At 45.1% G+C, this 21,137-nt stretch overlaps 1 protein-coding gene across 1 annotated transcript in view; it reads right to left on the reverse strand.

Annotated features, from left to right (window-relative positions):
* Positions 1–10,381: 10,381 nt before the first annotated feature.
* The window catches only part of TAGAP (T cell activation RhoGTPase activating protein), a gene marked incomplete at its 3' end in the record, with an annotated part of 55,806 nt that continues 45,050 nt past the window's right edge, over positions 10,382–21,137 (reverse strand). Inside the window, exons 3-12 of the mRNA XM_081997030.1 lie at positions 17,778–17,819; positions 17,254–17,338; positions 17,091–17,144; positions 16,482–16,548; positions 14,849–15,021; positions 13,877–14,038; positions 13,302–13,411; positions 12,404–12,599; positions 11,763–11,880; positions 10,382–11,559 (exon numbers count right to left, since the gene is read on the reverse strand). Coding sequence (XP_081853156.1) covers positions 10,382–11,559; positions 11,763–11,880; positions 12,404–12,599; positions 13,302–13,411; positions 13,877–14,038; positions 14,849–15,021; positions 16,482–16,548; positions 17,091–17,144; positions 17,254–17,338; positions 17,778–17,819 — 2,185 coding nt within the window. The remainder of the gene's footprint in view (positions 11,560–11,762; positions 11,881–12,403; positions 12,600–13,301; positions 13,412–13,876; positions 14,039–14,848; positions 15,022–16,481; positions 16,549–17,090; positions 17,145–17,253; positions 17,339–17,777; positions 17,820–21,137) is intronic.

Here is a 21,137-nt window from a genome sequence, read left to right on the forward strand (position 1 = left end):
GACATCTTGAAATACAATATAAGGGCCTGCAGTGCTGGGCCTGGGTCTTCCTGGGGTCCTTGTTTAGATGTTGCTAGCTTGGGAGACCCTGTGCCACAGTGCATTGAATAGTATGATGCTGAGCAGTCTAGCTGAGTCCAGCTTCCACTATCTTCATGCAGCATTGCATAATTAAGAAAAGAAGGAGGTTTACAGAGCCATTTTGGATATAGACAATGCTTAATTATCAAGGAAGGACATGGAGGGGCATGCTGCCTTCCCAGATCACTGCTTTCTGTCTGAAGAGGACCATGGCTGCTTTTAAAATTACAGGAATGCTTCCCTGATGTAATACTGTGTAATTACCTGAAATTTGGGTTAACTTTGGTTGTCCATGGTCCTGAGATAGAATCTTAAAGCTGCAGTTCTTACCCCTGTGGGCCTGCAGTTAAAGGGACAGAGCTCCCAGTCTTGGCAGTAACTCTACTTGAGGCCAAAATGCCATTGCCTTCAAGTAGACATCACAGAATCACAGAGCAATTTAGGTTGAAAGGGACTCTGGAGGTCTCTAGTGTAACCTCCTTGCCTAATCAGGGACAAATTCAAAGATAGATCAGATTTGTCAAGGCCTTCTTCTGCCAGGTTTTGAAAATCTCCAAGGACAGAGATGCTTGGGGTAGCCTTGAAAATCCCAGAAAGCATCATGCTGCTGCTAATCAAGGCCCTGAGATGTCTGACAGAAACATATAAAACACAATACAAACATGGAGAGCCATCAATGTGACTGCAAAGACAAAAGAATTGCAGAGCCCAAATGAGGTGCGCATGTATCATTTGCCCCAGTGCTGTTGGAGAACAATTACTAAAAGTGCACTGAAACCTGTTTGTGACTTGCTGCAGTAACATGACCAAAGAGGATCAGCAATACTGCACCAGTATGGTATCACTGGTGTCTGCCAGCCCTCAGATGGTGTCTTTGCTGCTGTTCGTAGGCACTAGGTTTAATGCATCCATGACATTAATGCGTATTAGTCTGTGACATCCATGCATACAGACATTACCTACATATAGGCCTGGTTCTAGTAGTGAAATGCTTAGTTTTAAATAATATGTGCCAGCCTGAGAGTTTTGACAGATGAGAGATATAGAAAGAAAATGGAATAAATACCTGAGCTAAACTTGAGTCCCTATGGTGACTTCAGTATTTTTTAAGTAGGGTTGTTAATCTTGATATGTAATTGTGAATAGAAAAAAATGCAGATCCTATCACTCATGTTTTCAAGCCAAAATGATTAAACTTCCTTTTCTCTGTAGCAGCACAGCTTCCTCTTGACCCCAGTCCTGAGCCTGTGGGGTTGGGCAGGACTGGGAGATTACAGTTCTGAAGATCTTCATTTCTCCAACACTAGTCAAAAAAAAGATTTTATTATTCATGATTTCCAGCCAAAATTAACAAATTAACAATCCTGCTTCCCCCTACCACTTCACCTCTGACTCTCAGCACCATTTTCCTTTCCTTTCCATGTCCCTCACAAGCTTTTTTTTTTTTTTCTTTTTTTCCAGTGTGAGAAGCCTGCTCATAGGGCTTGCATTCTTGCCCTATGCCACCATGGCACTTCAGAGTCAGTGACTGAAAAGAATTATGGAGGGGTGAGAAAGCACCTTAGAGGGTGGAGCAGTGCACACTTAATTTTAAACTATCATTCATTAAACTGCTAATTGGAAAATCAGTTGTTCATGACCTTCCTATTTAAGCTCAACTAGATTGTGTGCTCTTAATCCCTCTCCAGCCCCTTCTTACATCTTCCTTCCTTGAACAGGGATCTTCCAATTGTCTTCCTTTTGCCCCAGGAAGCTCTGCCTTATTTTCCATCTCCCTGTATTGAGGGCAGTTGTTCAACTGCACTAAGCTTGCAGAGTAAGAAACAAGACTGATCTGCTTCTGTTGCCCCTTCACTGTAGCTTTGGTGTTTGTCCATCTTGAAATAGATTGCCCTTTATCACACCTCTGGGAGGCAGAGCAGCAGCATCTGTGCTTTACTGGAGTTAAACTGCATAGTCCCAAGAACTGCCCACCTGGGCAGCAAGCATGTGGAAAAAACAGACCTTGATGTTGAATAATCTAACTACAAGTCTCCAGTCTTCATCCCAAGGTCATCTTCCCTCATCACCTATGGAGAGCTAGTGACTGCTCTGCTCTTTTACACACCCAAAGACTTCTTAAGATACCGTGTCGTCTGGTGTCTGTAGCTCCATAAGATGGGAGTGCATCTGTATATCATATCATGTAACGTTATGTACTCCTCAGAGTACAGCACTCTGCTGTTCTTTCTTACCTCATGACCAGTTGTGCTAAAGAGAACTTGTTGGTGAATTGTAGGCAAAGCTGTCCAGCTGCACTTACTGTGTGAAGTCACAGCTTTATGACAGGGAGACAGAATTCACACCTGGAGGAGTGGGGAGAAGGGTGAGTGCAAACCTCTTCCTCAGTACACAGAGGAAGTAGACAGGACTATACCCTATATATGAGGTTGAATTGCACAGCCCAAGACTGTGCAGCAAGCATGTGGAAAAGCAGACAAATCTCTAATCCTTATCATAAGAGCATCTTCTCTGATCATCTGTCTTGTAATCTGCTTGAGTTTGACCTTAACATTTTTTTAAAATACAGTTTTATAATTTTCAACTTGGCCTATGTGATACTGAAGGTGAAAGGTTTGAATTTGGACTGTAGCATCTGTCAAGGAAGTTGGTGGGAGGTTTGTGAGTTGTAGGAAGGAAGAGTTTCAAGCAGCCGTTGGATCAGTTCTGTAAATAGCTCATTAGCTAAAGAGCATGTTTTGTTTAGAATGTGTGAAACCCTTCATAGAAACCTTTTCATATTATTACCCAACAGAGGAAGCAGAGCTCACCTGAGTCAAACCCTGTTTGGGATTTGTGAACCATTTCTTCAGACTTATGTGCTGGCATCTCAGGTTAGAAACAAAATAATCTGTGGTTTCCTCTCCCCTTGTAGGGGAACATGAAGAATTTGTAATGGGCTTCTGTCAGAAGTGAGATTTAAGTTGATATATTTATCCATCAAATGGAAAAGACTGATTTAGAACAATAAAAGTGATGCATTCTAGAGAAAAAAAAAAGGACTAGATAATTAGCATTTCTGAGTAACAGAGACACGTAAAAAACGATTGTTCACCCAACATCCGTGGAGACTTGCAGTTGGCTATGTATGGACTCAGCTGTCCATATGAGGATTATATCATTTCTCCAACAGTGGTTGCCCTTTTCCCATGGATTTTTCTTTCTATCATTGTCAGACTTTTTATTTTAAAAGTTGCCGCCTCTTCTGAATTTTTAGCCTTCAGAAGTTCCTCTGAAGTTTTCACTCTGTTCTGATGGCACATGCGATAAGGACTGACTGCTAACAAAATTCAGAGAAAAATGCAACCAGAGCGCCTAACCAAGGTGGGTTTCCTCTTCCTGTAGTCAGAAATTGTCCTCGTGGAGACACACAATAGCCACAGTAACTGCTATCTGGCCAGTGCTAGCAGAGTAGCAGCATGTTTTAACCACCTGAATTTTGCAGCTGGATGTGATGAGTTACGGACATTAAATGTTAGCTGGTTTGGACAGCCAACCAAGCCAGCTTCAAAGTGAACTTGGTTAACTTCATGGCTGAGTTTCCAAATTAACTTGGTGAGTTTCTGTGCTACTTTCCATGTGAGGCAGATATATTTGCCATGCACAGCGAATGTGTACCAAGAAAACAGCATTTCACACCTGCTCCACACAGCTCTTGATGCCCTCTGAGTCTGCAGAGCAGCAGAGAAGCAGGCCGGCTGTCTTGAACATGTCTTAGTTGGCAGGTGAAATGGCTCGTGTGCCTGTTATCAAAGGCATGATTTACGTTGAACAGAAGAGTAGGATTGCATGAATGACATTTGAAAACATCCTCTTTTCCTGAGAGTGGGAAGAAAGATAATGTTATTGTCATGGAGTTTTTGGCAGTGAGCCACTGGGGGATTTTCTCAGCCTGCCTTATGAAGAGGTTCCCTTTGTAGGAATCCTGTGGGAAGAAGTGTCTCTGGACACATTCAGGTGGCAGAAGGATAAAATTCCTGATGACCACAATCACCTCTTCCTCTAGGGAACCCTTGATCTTGAAGGCCCTGGAAAAGAGGCACTGGAAATCAGTGGCTCCTTAACTTGAGAACTCTTTTACCTAGGGTAGAGTATCATCCAGGATCCTGGGATGACTACCCATGTTTGTTCAAAGCTCAACCCTGTGATAAGCAAGTGCTGTAATCTCTTGGCCTCACTATGGCAAAAACTTTGTTCTCTGGGTCAAGAGACCTGCCTGGGTGCAATGGGAAACTGAAATTGTCACTTGCAGTGTATGGATGAGGAATGAGTCAGCCCAGGAATAAGCAGTGCTCCTGTGGTGCTGCAGCAAACCACCTGCTCTCCTGTGATGGATCAGCACCAAAATCAAAACAGGCGGTAGAGAAACAAGAACTCCCATTCCCAGACTCAAAATAACACAGGTGGGATTTTTGTCTGCTGTGATACTTATTCCTGTTGTAGTTGAAGACATTTGATAGCAGTATTACAAGAGGGAACGTTATGGTAAAAATGGTCTGTGTGGAACTCCCTACAATGTGTAACTGAGTTACGAGACAGTAATTTTATCATTAGCTTTTAACATTAGTATTAGCTTTTTCACATTAAAGTATACAAAATCCACACAGGAATCCCAAAGCCATCCATTTTGGCTTTAGTGCTACAAGACATTTACTTCTAACAAAAGATTGAAGAGATACAATCCTGTTACAAAAAAATTTCCAAATTCTTAGCTTTATTTTAGGTGTCAGAATTATGGAGCACAGTCACATCCTACAGAGGGGTTCAATCCCAACAGAAACAGAGTTTTGGGTGACAAACAGGATGCCCTACCTTCCCTAAAACTAGTTGTTGAACTCCAAGTGATGTTTGTCACTGCAGGCCATGCAGTCTTGTACCCCATTTATGTAATGTCCAAAGAAGAAGGTTGCAAATCCTGTTTCATCAAACTAGGTACAGTGTAAGAAACTCTGAAGAGCCAAATGCACCTGAAAAAACAAAGCTGTGTTGTAGAGAAGTAAATGCCAAATACAAACTGTGTGTGGTAACACTCCAAGGTGCTAATTAATATAAAGTTGATGGAATTCCTTACATTAATATTTTTGCAAGGGGTTTGTACCAGCAATTTCAATGTTGCATCTTGTGCCTGGGGGTATACAGGAAGCAATCATGAGAAGAAGATATGGAAGAAAGATCTTACGTGGACAAGCAGTTATGTTCTGTTCAGTGACTACATCCAGAGAAGGGCTTTCTTAGACTATGTTGCAGCAGATATTATAGAAGGTATCCATGGTAGTAACAACTATCTTGTCCATCGTTGTTAACTGGCCAGCAGTTGTTCTTCCTGAGGTGTGAAGGATTCATGATCTCTTCAGTTTTTGCAGTTCCCAGAAAGAGATGACCTTCAGATAACATCTTTGAGAGGATGTCAGACAGGTGAGAAAGCTTCTTCCCCAAGTCCTTGCTATGTAGAGGCAGCAAAAATCAATGTACTGACAATGCCTTTTCTCAGAGAATGTAGGCAAATTACCAAAAATATCCCTAACATAATTGTTGTGAATTGCTTTGGTGAGGTGAGGGGAAGGTGGCTCATTTTGATTTGTTATTTTACCTTAACCTAGCTCCAAGTCTCCTTCCAAAGTAGCTGACAGCCCATACTTCCCCACAACAAGAGATGTGCAGACCTTGCTGAAATCCCATAAAGTCAAGGACCTCCATCCATGGGACTTTCATCCTAGAGGCTTTCCATAGTTACAGCTGTGAACTGAGGTCATCACTGGACTTCATGAATTGTATATTTTTTCCTGTAGCTTGCAGAGATGTTTCCTGTTCCTATTCTGATTCTCTGCATATGCAGAGACTAAAGGGAGATGGGGTTGTATGGGACTGAGACTGGATGAGCCCAATAAGTTGGTGGAGCTTATTGCAATACCAGTGCAAATATGAAGGAAAAATGTGGAAGAATTGGAAGAGGAAAACTGAAACTGGCTAACTGAGAGAAGTGGGTCTGGGGATGGAAAAGACAGAAATTAAATTGAGACTTTGAGCAAGTCCACAGGGATAGTTTTGGTTTGGTTCAATTAAAAGATAAATAGCAGGAAGAGGTGAGGAATGCAGGCTGGGAACGGGGAAGCAATGAAAATGAGACAGAAATGAGGAGTCAGGAGTGGAGAAGAGGAAGGTCTGAGTCAGGGTTATCTGTGGTGGGATGGAGCAGAAGGACCAAAGCTCTGGAGCGGGGCAAGCAGGAGGGCCTATAACTGCTCAAAAATGCTTCCTTTAAAGGCTTAGTTGGAGCCTAAAATCCCAAGTTTCACTGTTTCTCTGCTGTCAGTAAAAGTGTCAGCCCTAGATTATAGAGACCTACATTCAAGGTATCTAAATGTGGCATCTATGTGTGAGGTGGGAGTCTAAGCTCCCATCACAGTCAGAGGACATTTTAGGGAAGGATTCAGCTGCCTAAACATCTGGACGTGCATCCACTTTTGATGCCTTAGAAAATTCCTCAAGGTGCCCTAAGATACCCACCCAAATGACTGTAGATGTCTGCTTTCAGGCAGCTGTGTTCCATCTGCACTCAATTCAGTCCTAGGAGTCCAGAGAGATACTCAAATGCAGACTGTGAAGAAGATGAGACACAGGCTCACATAAATACTTGCATATAGATAACTAAATGTAAGTGTCTCTGTCTGCACCTGAGTGCCAGTCTGAATGCTTGTGAAACCTGCAGGCATGGTATTTCTCTCAGCCTTCACTAATGTTTGGCCATAGAGTTCATGACAATGTGCTTTTGCTGTAAGTTGTTGTCCTAATTCAAGTGAACAGGAGTTTGTAACTCCCCAGCGCACAACATGGGAAAAGAAAGAGAGGAGCATGTTCCTGCATGAGGAACTCCTTTGTTCTTCTGTTGGCTCTTTCAAATCCTAGAAAATGAGACATAGCCATATGTCGAAAGCCCAGGTGCCCTGCTAGATGAGCCATGCTGTGGAATGACAGAATTAAAATTTGCTCCTTTGTGGCATGAGTTTGGTTGCTCCCCAGAGCAGGTGCATCCTGTGGGGAAGAGCAGAGTGTGTCACTGTGATTGAAAACAACAGCAGGATGCAAACACAAGAAAATGAATTCAGGCTGCACCAACAGCCTTAATTCCAGCATTGTCTTACAAGGCAATGGCTTGGATTTTCTGCTTTAATATTGCTTTTTCCCTCTTCCAGTCCTATATGCCTTACATGTTTAGAGCGTCTTCATGAAATTTGATTAGAAAATTGGATGTGTGAAGCACGTGATCCAATACTAGTGGTGGAGTAACCTGTGGAGAACAGGAGGCTTACTGTCATCATTCAGTTCTTGTGCCAAAATCCACCTCCAGCTGACTCAGCTGTAAATGGGTATTTGATCTTTCTGGCTGAGTCGTCAAAGGCAGCTTTGACAAAGATATTCAGATAATTCTGTTGTTGAATATAGCAGTTAAAGGGCCTTACTCTTGGAGGCCAGGATAGAATCATAGAATCATGGAATCTTTGGGTTGGAAGGGACCTTTTAAAGTTATCTAGTCCACCCCCCCTGCAATGAGCAAGGACATCTTCAACTAGATCAGTTGGGCTGGATCTTTGAAGGTGGTGTGGTGGGCTGGTAGAGTGATAAAACCATTTTCTGAGCTGAAGGCAGACAACTCAGTGCTAAAGCAAAGCTCTCTGCTTTCTGTGTCATTCTAGTCTTTTGAGGTCTCCTAAGTGCTTATATAGAAATCACTTCTGTGAAGGGACGTGGCATGAAAATAAGGCTGACAGGCAAGTCTTAAGACATGAAGGAAGACAAAAGTTATCTGTCAATGAGGGCGTAAATCTTTTTTGGGGTCCATTTACATTCAGATTTTGTTTAATCGTGGTGTTTCCTGGACTTGAAGAAATGCAAGAGCAAGGTGAGGGGGACTGGACTGCTCTTTTATACAACTCCTTCACCTTACCCCTTGTTAAGGACAAGGACACTCCTTGTTTGTTAACAATGTGTAGAGGTCCTCTCTCTTCCTTTTTCTCCATCTATTGAAGTGCCTTGCAAGAAAGTCCAAATGTGCTTTCTTATCCAGGAGCTGGAAAATTTTGGCTTATCTATATTGAATATTTAGAGACCAGGTAAGCTTTCTGAGTGTGATTGGCATGTCTGCCTTGGGACACCTTGGACCTAAAGAGAGACACTCCTCATCTCTGGTGAAGTGACTGTGCTTATTCTCCCTGGGTTTTCTGGTGTGGTTACAGGACAGGAAACGAGCAGTTCCTCTTCTTGGGATCCTTGTCTTGTCACAGTCAAAAAGAATGAGTGACTTATCAAAGAAGTAGATGTGTCGTTTGAGTACATTTTGAAGTTCGTGTTTTCTGTTCCGTGGCTTCTGAGCCTTTCCACTGCATATGGATTATCTCTTCACACTCGTTCTCCCATGAGGGCAAGACGTTTGTGTTTTTTACAAAAGAAAGCTGTCATTCCTTCTCAACACAGGAAGAGGCAACGGGCACAAATTAAAACACATGGAATTCCATCTGAATGCAAGGAGACACTTTTTCCACTGTGAGAGTGGTCAAACACAAGAACAGGTTGCCCAGAGATGTTGCAGAGTTTCCATCTGTGGAAATTTTCAAAAGCCATCTGGACATGGTCCTGGGCAACCCTGCTGTAGCTGACCCTGCTTGAGCAGTGGGGCTGGACAGGAGGATCTCAAACCTCACCTGTTCTGTGATTCTGCAACTCAAGAGCTGCAATTTCCAGAAAATCAAAAGTGCTTTTTGGAGCTTCCAGCAGAGCCCTCTCATTCAGCTTGCTTGGAAGGAGAGTGCCACCGCTTAGGGGACTGAGTGAGGTGGCATCTTCTCTATATGAAGCCTACCAGTATGGTCCTTCTCACATAATTTTCTCCTGTCAGGCCAGGTACTCTCCTACCCCCTTTCCCTGTGTCCTAGGAACACCTACACCTGGAAAATATCACACTTGAGATGCTGGGATGCTATTTTCTAATCTGCTCTACTTTTGAAGCAGCATCACCTCTCTGCAGCTAAATCTAGCCTCCAGCCTCTTACAACAATAACAGTAGTGATACTGCTGGTCAGTTACTTTCCTTCCTGCTACTTAGATATGCCGTGTCATTCAAGCAGACCTGCAGTACCTGTGGAATAGTATAAAAGTAGGTACAGTACGTGTAGTGCCTGGATGTTTTAAAGACAGACAATGGACAGTCTAGTATTCATGCAGAAAAATGTTTTATTGTAGTGAAGTTACACAGGAGAAAAACAAAAGTCTCCCTGTTCCTGCTTCAAGGCTATGATGAACCATGGAAGGGGAGGTAAGTGCTAACCAAAACAAGTTCCTACACGTAAAAACACATTGCACTTCCAGTCATTTTTACAAGATTATAAGGACACTGCCTGGTACTTTATTTTTTGTCTTTTTTTCTTTTTTTTTTAATGAGCTGCATCTTTAACTCTTTAAAGCTGGAGTCCAGAATGTTTCCTTACAGGAAACAAATCCTTACAGGTTTTTGTTGTTTGGGGTTTTTTCCCCTCATAAAAGCAAACCTGAAGATACTCCTTCTTTCTGCTTAGCCTGTCCAGTTTATTTAGACTAAAAGCACCTCAGGCCACATGAGGTTTACTTGATACATTCCCATAATGACCTTGTAGGGCTTTGGTGGCTCTATACCCAGGCTCGGTATACAACACTCATGCTGGCTAGTGGTCAGATCATTCTCATGACCAGGAAGCAAGAAGAGGGAGTGGCAGCAGGTACAGGGGATTTATGGAAGAGTACTGAAGTGGCCTTGATAACAGAACAGCTCTTCCTCAGCTGGAGTAACTGCCAGCCCACTTCTTAATGCAGAAAATGAGCAAAGAATTGCATCAGCCTGGCACACACATGTGATAAATGGCATGGAGTCTGTAACCATACAGAAAAGAAAAGGAATGTGGGACAGGTTTTGGACCTGCCAACTCTTTAATTGCCCTTTCAGGGATACAAATACAACACTATCAACTACTAACTAGTTTTCCCACACAACAGATTATGTACAGATAACCACTTACATTTTTACATAATAATACACAGGTCTTTCCCACCACCACCTCTTGTGGTGAAAGAATGTGACGTGTCAAGACACTTTAGAAGAGCCTCAAGGAAAAAAGAGTTCATGCAAAGCTAGCTTATTCTTGGTTTCTTGAAAGTTAAATCTTACAAAGGATGAGCAAGATGTCTATTTTTACAATATCTGCTTTGTACAGTGCAAGGAGGGATAGGCTTTTTAAACATAGGATTCCTTAGCATACTGTATCTGGTCTACCTCAAAAACTGGCTGGCTGCACCTCCGAGCCACATACTCAAGTTTGTTCTTTTGACAGGATTCAGACATGGCTCTCAATCGGTAGACTCCTGGGGTTACGGGTAAGCTCACACGGGAGTTTATTCCCACAGTGATGCTGAGGGTTTCAGTTTCCGCATCAGAATCCTTCACTGCAGAAACTCTGCGCCTGGGTAGATCCCTTAGAGCTGTACATGCTGCGTCATGTGCACAGCTGCTGCATGGATGAGGCGGCAAATCATCCTGGTTTGACACCTTTAATCTCATAGTTTGAACCGTGAGATTGTGGGAGGAAACTTTAGTGGCCAGGCAGTTTTTAGTAGCCTCTTCGTAAGAGGGTGGTCTTCCAGGATTCCTCTGGTCTACCTCTCTGAACACTTCATCAGCTGACCTGAAACGGGGCCTTTGCTGATACACCACAGGCAATGGTTTGTCATCATCAGGGCTGTTCTCCTGGACAACTCTGCAGGAGAACTGATCTTCTTTCTTTGTGAAACTGTCTCTCTGAAAACCCATGTATTTTCCAGGCCCCCAGCTCTGGGTTTTTATTAGTGTTTTCCTGCGGTTTGCAAAAGAGAATGACATGGAATGCTTTTTGATTTCTCTGCTAGGTGTACTGCAGTCTTCAGTGGCCTTGGTGGAAAAGGACTGGGGCCTATTTAAAAAGGTCTTTTTGGGACTAGAGGGTGAAACTACTGGAGAGTTGGTGAAGACTGAGCCATCAGAGCTCTCCAGTGAGCAACTGGAGGATGTTTTGGGTAGAGAGTCAGTTGATAATTGTGAAGGTAAGATTGCAAGCCGTTTCTCCAGTGCCTCCAACCCTAGCTGTTTCTGATGAACCGGAAAATTGTCCTCACTTCTGTTTAGCTTCTGTTTCCTTATCCTGCCTTCAAGGCAGTTCTGGAAAGACAGGTCTGGCTCCGAGTACCTCCTGTCCATTGTGCTGATGTCACTTCTGAAATTACTCAGTGAAGGGGCAGAGATGCGTGTTGGATATCTTCTGTTCACGGTAGTGCTTCTCCCTTTGGGCTGCTCCATTGTAGAGGTTTGGGGGCTGCCTTCAGCTTCAGGATCTGGGCTGTCATAGGCAGAGTCATTCTGATGAGCAGCACACAGGTGTTCTGTGGGGAGAAAGAACCTGTTAGTTTTCACTGACCATCTAAGGATGAAAGGGAACTATATGGAAAAAATTCCTGTAGAAGAGCACTGCAACCGTGTCTTGAACCCTCTATAACTCTCTGTGTTTCCACAGATGTATTCCCATATCAAATTAAAGAATTTGGCTCAGCAGCCAGTCTATGACATCCCCAGTCCATTCTCATACCTGTGGAGCTGTCAGTGTGCTCTGGTGACTCCTCAGCCAAGGCACAGACAGGCAAGGCAATGCCCTCCCCAAATATTTCTGAGCAGTTGTTTATGAGGAACTCCACCAACACTGTCACCTGCACACAGAAAACAGTTTATTTCAGTCAAAAGGGCTGAAAACATACTGAACAGTCTTTCTGGCCCCTGCCTGCTGTCTTTGTATGAAGGGCAGCACAGTGAAGGGTGGCTTCTGACAAAATGCCAGCTTTAAGTCAGAGGGTGAGCCCACTCCAGAGGATGAGAGCTGATGCTGCAGACTAATTGATCTGCCCCGATACAGACAACGCCATCAGCCACAGCTTCAGCCTCACTGTCCAGAGGGATGGTGGGTGACACTCTCCACAGGGTGCCCTTGCTCTCTGTGGGCAAAGTATTCAGGAGCTGTGGCACGACACGGGGGCTGCAGGGCAACCACTACTTGTGCTCAGAGGAAGCGAGACAAGGGACAGCCTTGCCCGTCACGTTGCAGGCACCTGAGAGGAGGAGCACCCCCGATGCCCAGGGGTGCTGTTTTGTTCAGCTTTTGCAATGGCAGTGGGATCCCCATGGATGGCTCTGAGCTGCCCCGAGGCAGGTGGCTGCTTGGTGAGTTCAACACACCTTGTCATTCATCTCCTTCTGCACTTCCAGCGGGAGCGTGTTGTCCATCTCTGGGCTCAGCATATTTGGGCCAACGCAGATGGCCAGATTGCTGGAGTCCATCCTGTTGGTCTCGGCGTTTTGGCTGATGTGGTGGAGCAGAGACAGCAAGTGCTTGAGCAAGACGAGGTTTGGTCTAGGCAGTTTGTCAGCCACCCTGCATGAACACAAACAAAACGTGATGTTAATTCATGGTGCAGCAGCCGCTACTTCTTTATTTCAGCAAGTGTCAGTTAAACTCAGCTGACGCTTCCTCCAGAAAGAGGCATGTGTGTGCTTTTTTCCACTGCTTAGCAGAAGTGTCATTCAGAAATCCCCAACAGCATCTGAGCGTGTGGCTTACTATAAGATCTTGAGTTACAAGGTCTTGATGGAAAGGCGAGTATTACAGCAGTCCATGTCCTTGAGTAGATGGGATGACATCAAGAGATGTCACGGGAGGCTTCCCAAAGGCACGTGAAAGCCTGCGGTTGTGCTGTGCAGCTTTCAAAGCACTCCCAGTCAGCCTCCACGCCTGCTCTTTCCAACGAGCAAAACAGCCATGGGCTCCACGCGCCCAACTTCATTGCCAGCAGATGTGAAGGCTCCCTGTCAGTGCCTGTCTCACCGTGCAGTGACTACGTTAGCTGAGACACTGCAGCCTCTCTCCTCTTCCTACGCTAGTCATTTCCTAGAGCAATCTCAAATAATGTCAGGAAGTGCTAGAGCCTTCTAAACCAAAGCCCACGGAGCAATAGCAAGCTGATATAAATGCCCGGCTTTTAAATGAGACTCTCAACTTCAAGAGACATCACTGGCCTCTACCAGCCCCTCCATCACATTGGGGCTGGTTGCAAAACTTCCTGGTTGCCAAACTTACTCTTTCAATTCTTCAATTCTTTCCTGCTTGCTTGGCTTCTCCAGAGCTTGCATCCACTTCTCATAAAGGTCGGCCAACAGGAGTTTGGAGGGAATATTTCTCAGGAAGTCCTGCAAGGGAAGAGATTTAGATGAGGCTTTGGACACTACCCCTGAGCACAGAGGGGACATCACTGTGACATGGGCTTACGAGGAGGCAGGTTGGCTTGAGCTACCTGACCATCAGCACTGGCAGAGCAGTGGGGTTCACAAGAACATGCCAAGTACACTTGCATTGGTGTAGTAGTGGGACTCAGCTCTTAGCTGCTTTTCGTTCACCTGTAAGTCTCAGTGTTCCTCCCTGGGAAGGATGCTGAGGAGGAGGACAAAGTGTGTTTCCTGCGGGCATGCAGGGAATCAGTGGCACAACGTGTAGGACAGAAAATCAGGTGGGAAAGGGAAATGCCAAACTTTCCCAAGCCTGAAACATTTGGTCTGGCTTTAGCCTGGAGTCCCACCCAGGTCAGCTCTGGGCGCTGAAGTGGTCCCGTGCAGATCAGCAATGCCCTCCCACCGCTGCAGGTCAGAGGAGCTCACCTTCAAGCCCACTGCCAGCAGGTGCACAGATTTGCTTTCCAAATCAACATTCCTGCCTTTGTTTAGGTCTTCCTTCAACTCCTTTCGTGCTTTTTCATTGGCAGCTTTCCTGAATATCCCTTCAGTGGAAGGTCCTTTCATATACAATATAGCTAGGAGATCCTGCGGGGGAAAAAAACAGGCAGGAATGTGAGAACAGTTACTTGGGTAAAGTCCTTTAGCAAGTGAACATTTCTTTAGAAACAGAAGAAAAATTGTCTGGAGGTACACTGTGCTCTAATTAGGTCAGTAGCTAATTCTTGCTCCTAGTAGATTACATGGGCAATAACCTGATTTTCCCCCAACCCACCCTCTTTTCAGACTGGTCAATTCCACTAACTTCAGTGGAGTCATCCCTGCTTCCTTCCAGAAGGAAACAAGGGATGGCTTAAGTCTTGGTTCAAATACCCTCCCTCCTGAGCCAGGCAAATATTGCTTAGAGACAATAAAATAGACAAAAGCCTGTCTATTGGAAAAGCCAACTGAGTGGGACAATTGTCACAAGACCATTTTTATCCAGAAGATAGTGTTTAGATATTTGTCAGTGGCAGTCCATAGCTGAACACTTTTTTCAGGGAAATACAGAAATCTTTGGAAGTTTATGCTGATGAAAGATTCATTTAAATGACTTCGTAGAATCACAAATGTTCTCTGATTCTATGATTTATACTAAGGATCAGCTTTTCTTCTCCTATTCCTGGTCCTGGGTTGTCTCCACTCAAAGTTACTTCCAGTAGAAGTTGGGTGGGCTGGACAAAACCTGCAGACGTGACCCTTTCTACATCTGGGATGGGCCCTATAGCGTATCAGAAGTGTGTGTGGAGTGGGAACACCAAAATCACTCATTTCCTGGGTGCTGCAGCACAAGTACCGGGGATCCTGCCTCATACAAGCAGCCAGAGGTATGATAACTGTATTGCCAGGCTTGCTTACCTGGAGCGGCTGGGGCAGTTTGTCATCTTCACCCCAGATAATTGCCAGAGGCTGGCCAAACAGAGCAATTTTGGCACCCGAGTCTAGCTGCCCTAGGGAATTCCTGTTGGTAGAGCTTCGTCTCAGAGTAAATGACTGTGATATCACCTTCTTTCTTTTCTTTGTTCCATCTGCTGCAAGCGAAAGGAAAGCAAAAAATCAATTTTTAAAAGAAACAGAGCACGCTATGCAGCCTTTCATCTGTGTACCGTGCAGAGATGTATGTGGAAACAGCTCAAATTAAACGGGGAGAAACCGAAAGACAACTAAGTGGTTACTAAGGAAACAGCAGCATAAACTGTAAAACTGTGACCAACTCTCTAAGGACACCACCTTTCCTGTTTTTGGGGTGTTTTTTTTACATTCTAGTTACTGTTTCTTCTTAGAGAGTGGGAGCATACAAGGCACAGAAATAACAGCATTTATAGACATTTTTGATATTGCAGAAGTTTCTGTGATAACTAGGGCAGATATGTCAGTAGGACAGCTGGCAATGACCACTATGTGGTCTAACCGTGCCCCAGTCTTAGGGCAAGAGTGGTACTAGGGGCTCCTGCTTTTCAGCCTCTTTCACAGGCTGAAGTGAAAACACATTGCTCCAGCTCTGCCAGCTTCAGAGTAGCAGTGCTCTAATGACAGTGGTCCTGCTAGAGCTAGCACTTGCCAGCCAGCCAGTGGAAGGTGATACTTGCTCCAGAGGATGGGAGCATCACAGCAGGGTCTCATTGGCTTCAGGGTCAGAAATCCCTTAGCTTGGGTTTTGCACCTGCATCTTAAAGAGGATGGCATGCTAGGAATTTGGAGATGATGGTTGTATTGGGATGAGATGTGGCTTTTTTCCCCTTTCAGAAACAGTGAGGGAAGGTTCCTTTTGCTAGAAAGCTTTCTAAAGGAGTTGCCTTCTGCAAATTTCCTATAAAGGACTTGCCCTCTACTCCAAAATGAAGTTGTCTCTTGCAGATGAGCAGTTCTCAGAACCCGGATTTGTGGCTTAGCACAAGTCCTTGGTAGGGAGGGGTTAGAGATAAGTCACCTAACATTATAGTGTCATATAAAGTGTTTGCTTCTGATATTCCTGAAAAATGGTCTGATATGATGGTCTGCTCCAGATCTGACCCTGCCCTGCTAATGATCTGCTCCAGGTTGTTTACAGGTGCTGTGGTTTTGCATGGCGAGAGAAAACAACCCCAGTTGCTGCTGCCGGAAGGGTTGATTTTCTCTGGTGTGCAACTGCTGATAGTGGTACTCGCAGTGCCACACCTCAGTGGCGATGCTCAAGTGAGAAAGGAGCACATTTACTTCCCATAGCTGTCAGGGAACACAATGAAATGTGGCTCTGAGGACCAGGGAACAGGGATACAAGACCTCTGGCACTCAGCACTTTCATGCTCTTTCACTTTATGCTCTGCCACTAAGCATAAGGGAAAGTCATTTGCAAGTGAGTGGCATTCCAAGGGGTTAAGCTGACTCCTGGATTGGGCTGAGGGCTGTGGATTGCTCTCAGGGAGGTGAAGCAGGCAGTTTCGAGTGGTTTTGCAGAAGCGCCAGCTTGCATGTATTATATGAGGGCAGTTCCGCAGTTTTTAAAACTCACCAGCCAAGTGGCAAAGTCCATCTTCAGTATCTGCTGGGACCAGCAGGGGGCATTTCTTGGCATCAGCCTGCAAGAAGCGTGTTAGGGTTACAGAGCTGCCATTAGCAGCAAGGGCCACCAGCAAGTTGCTGCAGCTCCTCAGAAATCTGTGAGAGTCTCTGGGGAGTAACCAGAGCAAGACCAACACCTGCTGAAGAGGTGTCTTGGTCAAAGAGTGACACTGTCTCACGGCCCAATAGAGGGGTTTGTGGTAAAAACCCTGCAGCCAGTCACCCCGGACCTGCCCAGCAGGTCACAACCCTGTGCTCTTTCAGACAGCGCTTTTGACCCAGAGAAGCCACAGCCGGACACAGCCTGCTCTTCTGTGTCCTTCCTGACACTGGACATTTCCTCCCAAACTTGTCCAGGGAGCCTTGATGACTTTGGAGCCTGCCAGATTCCTGAGAAAAGCTCCCCAGGAGCTCGGGGAACGCGCTGGCTGCTCACAGCGATGCCCAGCTCCTTCTGCACAGTGCTGCACGGGGTTGCCTTCAAAGGGCTCTGCCCGCTCGTTTTGCTAAGATATCTCACGTCAGTACCAAACAAGGATTGGGAGAAACGGCTGCTTACCTCCAACTGGCACTCAATCAGACTCTCCATGTTCCCAGCATTTAGTGTCTTTGACTAGGCAAGAAAACAAAGACACTATGTGAGTAATTGAATGCTATGGTTTAGAAATCAGAGCTTTTCAAAATCACCCTGTTGGCAGAGCTGAAACAATAAAGACACTCACGGTATTACAGCTGCTTAACACTTTCATTAGGAGTTTGATCGGGGGAGCTCTGGACACTCTGGTTTCCTTCGGTCCTTTTATTTGCCTGTTTATTGAACAGGGAACAGACAAAGAAAGAGCTTTGTAAAACTGCACCCTTCTTGTCTTTCTCCCCTGCAAGCCAGTGTAACGTTTAAGTATGATCCTGAACCAGCAAGATATCCCAGACAAGTCAATCATAAAACCTTTCTCTGGAAGGCGTTCAGCCCTGCTGCTCTATCTGCCTCTTGATTAAAACAGAAAAGCAGCAGCTTTCCATTTTTAATCCATGCAAAAAATGAGCAAGTGGTGACAGCTACATATGGTTGCTGTTAGTTTGCAAACGCAAGGCTAAGTGTATCAGTCAGGTCTGCCCACGAGCTACATTTAGCAGTGGGTGCATTTCTCCCCCCTGTATATTTTGGTACATCTCTGTACAGCTGCATCTGGAGCACTCCACCGACTTCAACCATGACGCCACAGATTTAATCCCAGGCAGTACTTACCCAAGGAGAGAGTCCAGCCAGAGCTCCTTCACCTCCCGCGAACTGCAGAGGAAAGGAGAAACAGCATCACTTCCCACTGCTACTAATCCTTTGGATGGAGGCAGGCAACTAAACAGTTCTACCCCACGTGTGCTGCCTTATATATGCAGAAGGGGCAGGTGGAAATTCACAGACAGGAAGAAGCATCATGGGGCAGGACTGAGACACTACGAAATTTCTGGCTTCCTCTTTCCTTTTAGAGGAGCTACTTTTTTTTCCCCTTAAAGAAAAAAAAAAAAGCCCTTGTAGCTGTTATGGATGGAAAAGATGAGACATTCTCCAGGTAAAGGTTCCATCTAGCATCACCAGCGTGAGGTGGGATGTGCAGAGGGGGCTGCAGTGTGAGCAGCTGCTTCTTACTGTTAAAGGGCAGTGGGTACAGTCTGTCCTTTGACTGCTCAGAGACCTGAGACTTTGCAGTTTAAAGACGCACCGCCAGATCAAGTTACACTAAGAATAGTTAAAAGATGGGGGAGTGGAATAGCCAAGATTCAGAGAAATGTTTTTGTCTATTTTTTTGAAAAACTAATGGCAACAGTTTACTGTCTGCGAGCAGATGTAGACACACACTTTGCCAGTGCCAACTAGTTCTTGAGAATCTAAGCATTGGACTTCCATAGAAGTGGTGTTATGTAATAATTTCATAATATATGTAATGTGTATGTAATGACAATATGTAATAAAAAATCTTGATTAAAATGTGTCTTAATAAGAATTATGTGTCCAAGTAATAAAGTTTAATTAAACTGAAGAGATCAAAAAATCCAGGAAAAATCTACCTGTGCCCTCCATATACCTCTTCAGGGTCTGTTGCTGACTACCTCCAACCTGAGCACATCAGGAACATAATGACAACAGTATTCGCTCTGCGAGGCCATTAGGAAAATTCAGCAATGTTTGTTATTAAATGCATGATATTAGTTCTACTGATTCATTGACAAAGTACAAATTACAACCTGGTATCCTGGGTATCAGTCTTTTGATCTAGTGAAAAAGAGAGACTAAGGCTGAGATTCAAAGGGTTGGCAATATTTCAGTGGTGGATTTAGGTAGAAAACATGCTTGTAAAAGTGTGGTCTCTCTGCTGCTTTCCCCAGTAGATGCTCCGTTTCACGTGTGCAGGGGACGAGGTTGTGTCATAGCACAGCTCTTTGCAGATGCATGTTACGGCTACATCCGCTGCTGAATTCACCCTGAAACCCGTTCTCTGCTTAACCACATCAGACCTGGCCCATGTAGTATTGACCCTGGGTGGTCATGCAACAGAGGCAGGTGGTCTCAGCTTGAGTCTGGCAGAAACCCAAGATGCAAAATTCACTTTTGGTTAGACAGAGATATGTCCAGAAGGGCAAAAGGAGAGCTGCCCTACTTTTGTGGGGGGAGATGCTGTAGACGACCTTCCAAGTCCTCCTGAAGCCCATCATTTCCATGCTTCTCTAGAGACACGGGTCTGTAGACTTGTTTAGGGCTGAAACTTTGAGAAGTCTCAGTCAATTACTCTGTAGTCCTGTGCATTTACCACTGATCTTTTACTCACTGCTGTAACTGATTTTTTGTTGATTAGCAGTCCCGTGATATCGGTCATTTCCCTGCTAAATTCCATGGGCTGATGCACGTTCTTGCAGAAATACTGTCATCCTGTATCACATTCTCCTGAGAATTTCTTCTGAGGCTCCCTGGCAGGTGCAGCACCCCTGCTGATAGTCCCAGCAGGATTCATGGGACAAGGGACAGCTATTTTTCAGTACATCTGTTAAATGTGTATCTAAACGTATCTGCCTGTTAAGTATCTTGAAGGCTAAGGGGACCTATGCAATTCAGTTCTGCCTTGCCCTCGCTTCCAGCACTGTACGCAGACGTATTTCTGAGCTCAGTCTGTTGCATGATTAAGACACAGCGTTTGATCTGGAAAATGTACAATTCATGAAAAAAATGGGAGTTTAATGGATGGTAATTAGCCAGGCCAGAAGCTTAGATTACAAATAGGGCACAGCTGTGCACAGAGCGTAATGCTTTGAATTTCCCAGGAGGAAAAGATACAGTAATGGGTGGTGTATTGATAGCACATCACCAGCCTGTCCATTGGCACACACTGCTGTATCTCAATCTAATTAGTTCCCATGTATTAACAGTTGTGGGGATATAAGGGCCATTGTATGTGGAAGATATGTGTACAGGCCTGCCTGCCCACATGGAAAACAATTTGGGGGTTTTTTTACCCTCCTGGTAGCATTCTTTTTTTATAGCTCTTGTATGGTGTGTATCACAAACACTTAATTTGTGCCAAAAGAACTTTAAAGCAGCTTATTTCATTACACAAAAACATGCCCCATCTGAATACCAAGCATCCTAAAATGCTATGGCTTGGTGGAGTAATCGTATGGCCACACAGAGCGATGCTTGGCTGTATTTGTGAAAAGCAGTAAGTGAGCATGTGCTGGCTCCTGTCGAGCACCAGAAAGCTGCGTGCAGGGTCCCGAGGTCAGAAGAGCTGCTGCGCCAGGTGGGTGAGGACAGGAGGACCAGCACAGTGTGAGCTGCCCTCACACTGACCAGCCAGAGCAGCTTCACAGCTTCCTCCACCAGTGTCTAAAGGATAACAGAAATGTAGCTCCCAAAGCCAATCTCCACACTGAATACGAACAGAAAAGGCCTGCCATATGGGATGTTTTACAAATCAAAGTCCTTTACATGAACAGCTTCTCTCCCTGAGGAGATAGATTCCCTCTCTATCATCCAGCTCTGCCCTGCAGACTCAGAGCCTTTCCTATGGTCTGCCCCTCCATTTGGTACAGATCTTATAACATGATGCATTCGAGTACAAAGGTTTTTTGGTACCACAGTGTACAGTACAATGTATTTGTTGTACGACAGCTGTTGCCGTAGGGCAGGCAGAGTAGATGGCAGATGGCTTGGGCACACCTGGAACTGTTTGCAGGTGATGTGGTTCTCCTAAGCCATCCCTGACTAAGCAAATGCACCCTCCTTCAAAGACATGGGGATGTTTACACAAATATCAGGGCGTGGGAGAGGGGGTGAACTTACAGGGGTTTTGTAGGACTGGCCTGTGTATGAGCTCTTTCCCTCCTGTACATCAGGTTGCTCCCCTCAGTTCTGCTGAAGTGCTTTACATTCACTGGAGGGAAAGCAGGAGCAGAGGGGTCCTGCAAAGCAGCCGAACCTGGGTAGATCCAGGCCTCTCAGGACTGGGTTTGCTCCTCGAGGTGTGAAGTGTTTTCTTTGTAGAAGCCAGGACATCAGATAGATACCTGTGCTTCCCCCTGGGCCCAGGCAGCCCCTTCCTTCTCCCAGGGCATGGCT

The sequence above is a fragment of the Phaethon aethereus genome (genome assembly GCF_964289735.1).
Source record: "Phaethon aethereus genome assembly, chromosome: 3".
Taxonomy (NCBI): Eukaryota; Metazoa; Chordata; class Aves; order Phaethontiformes; family Phaethontidae; genus Phaethon; species Phaethon aethereus.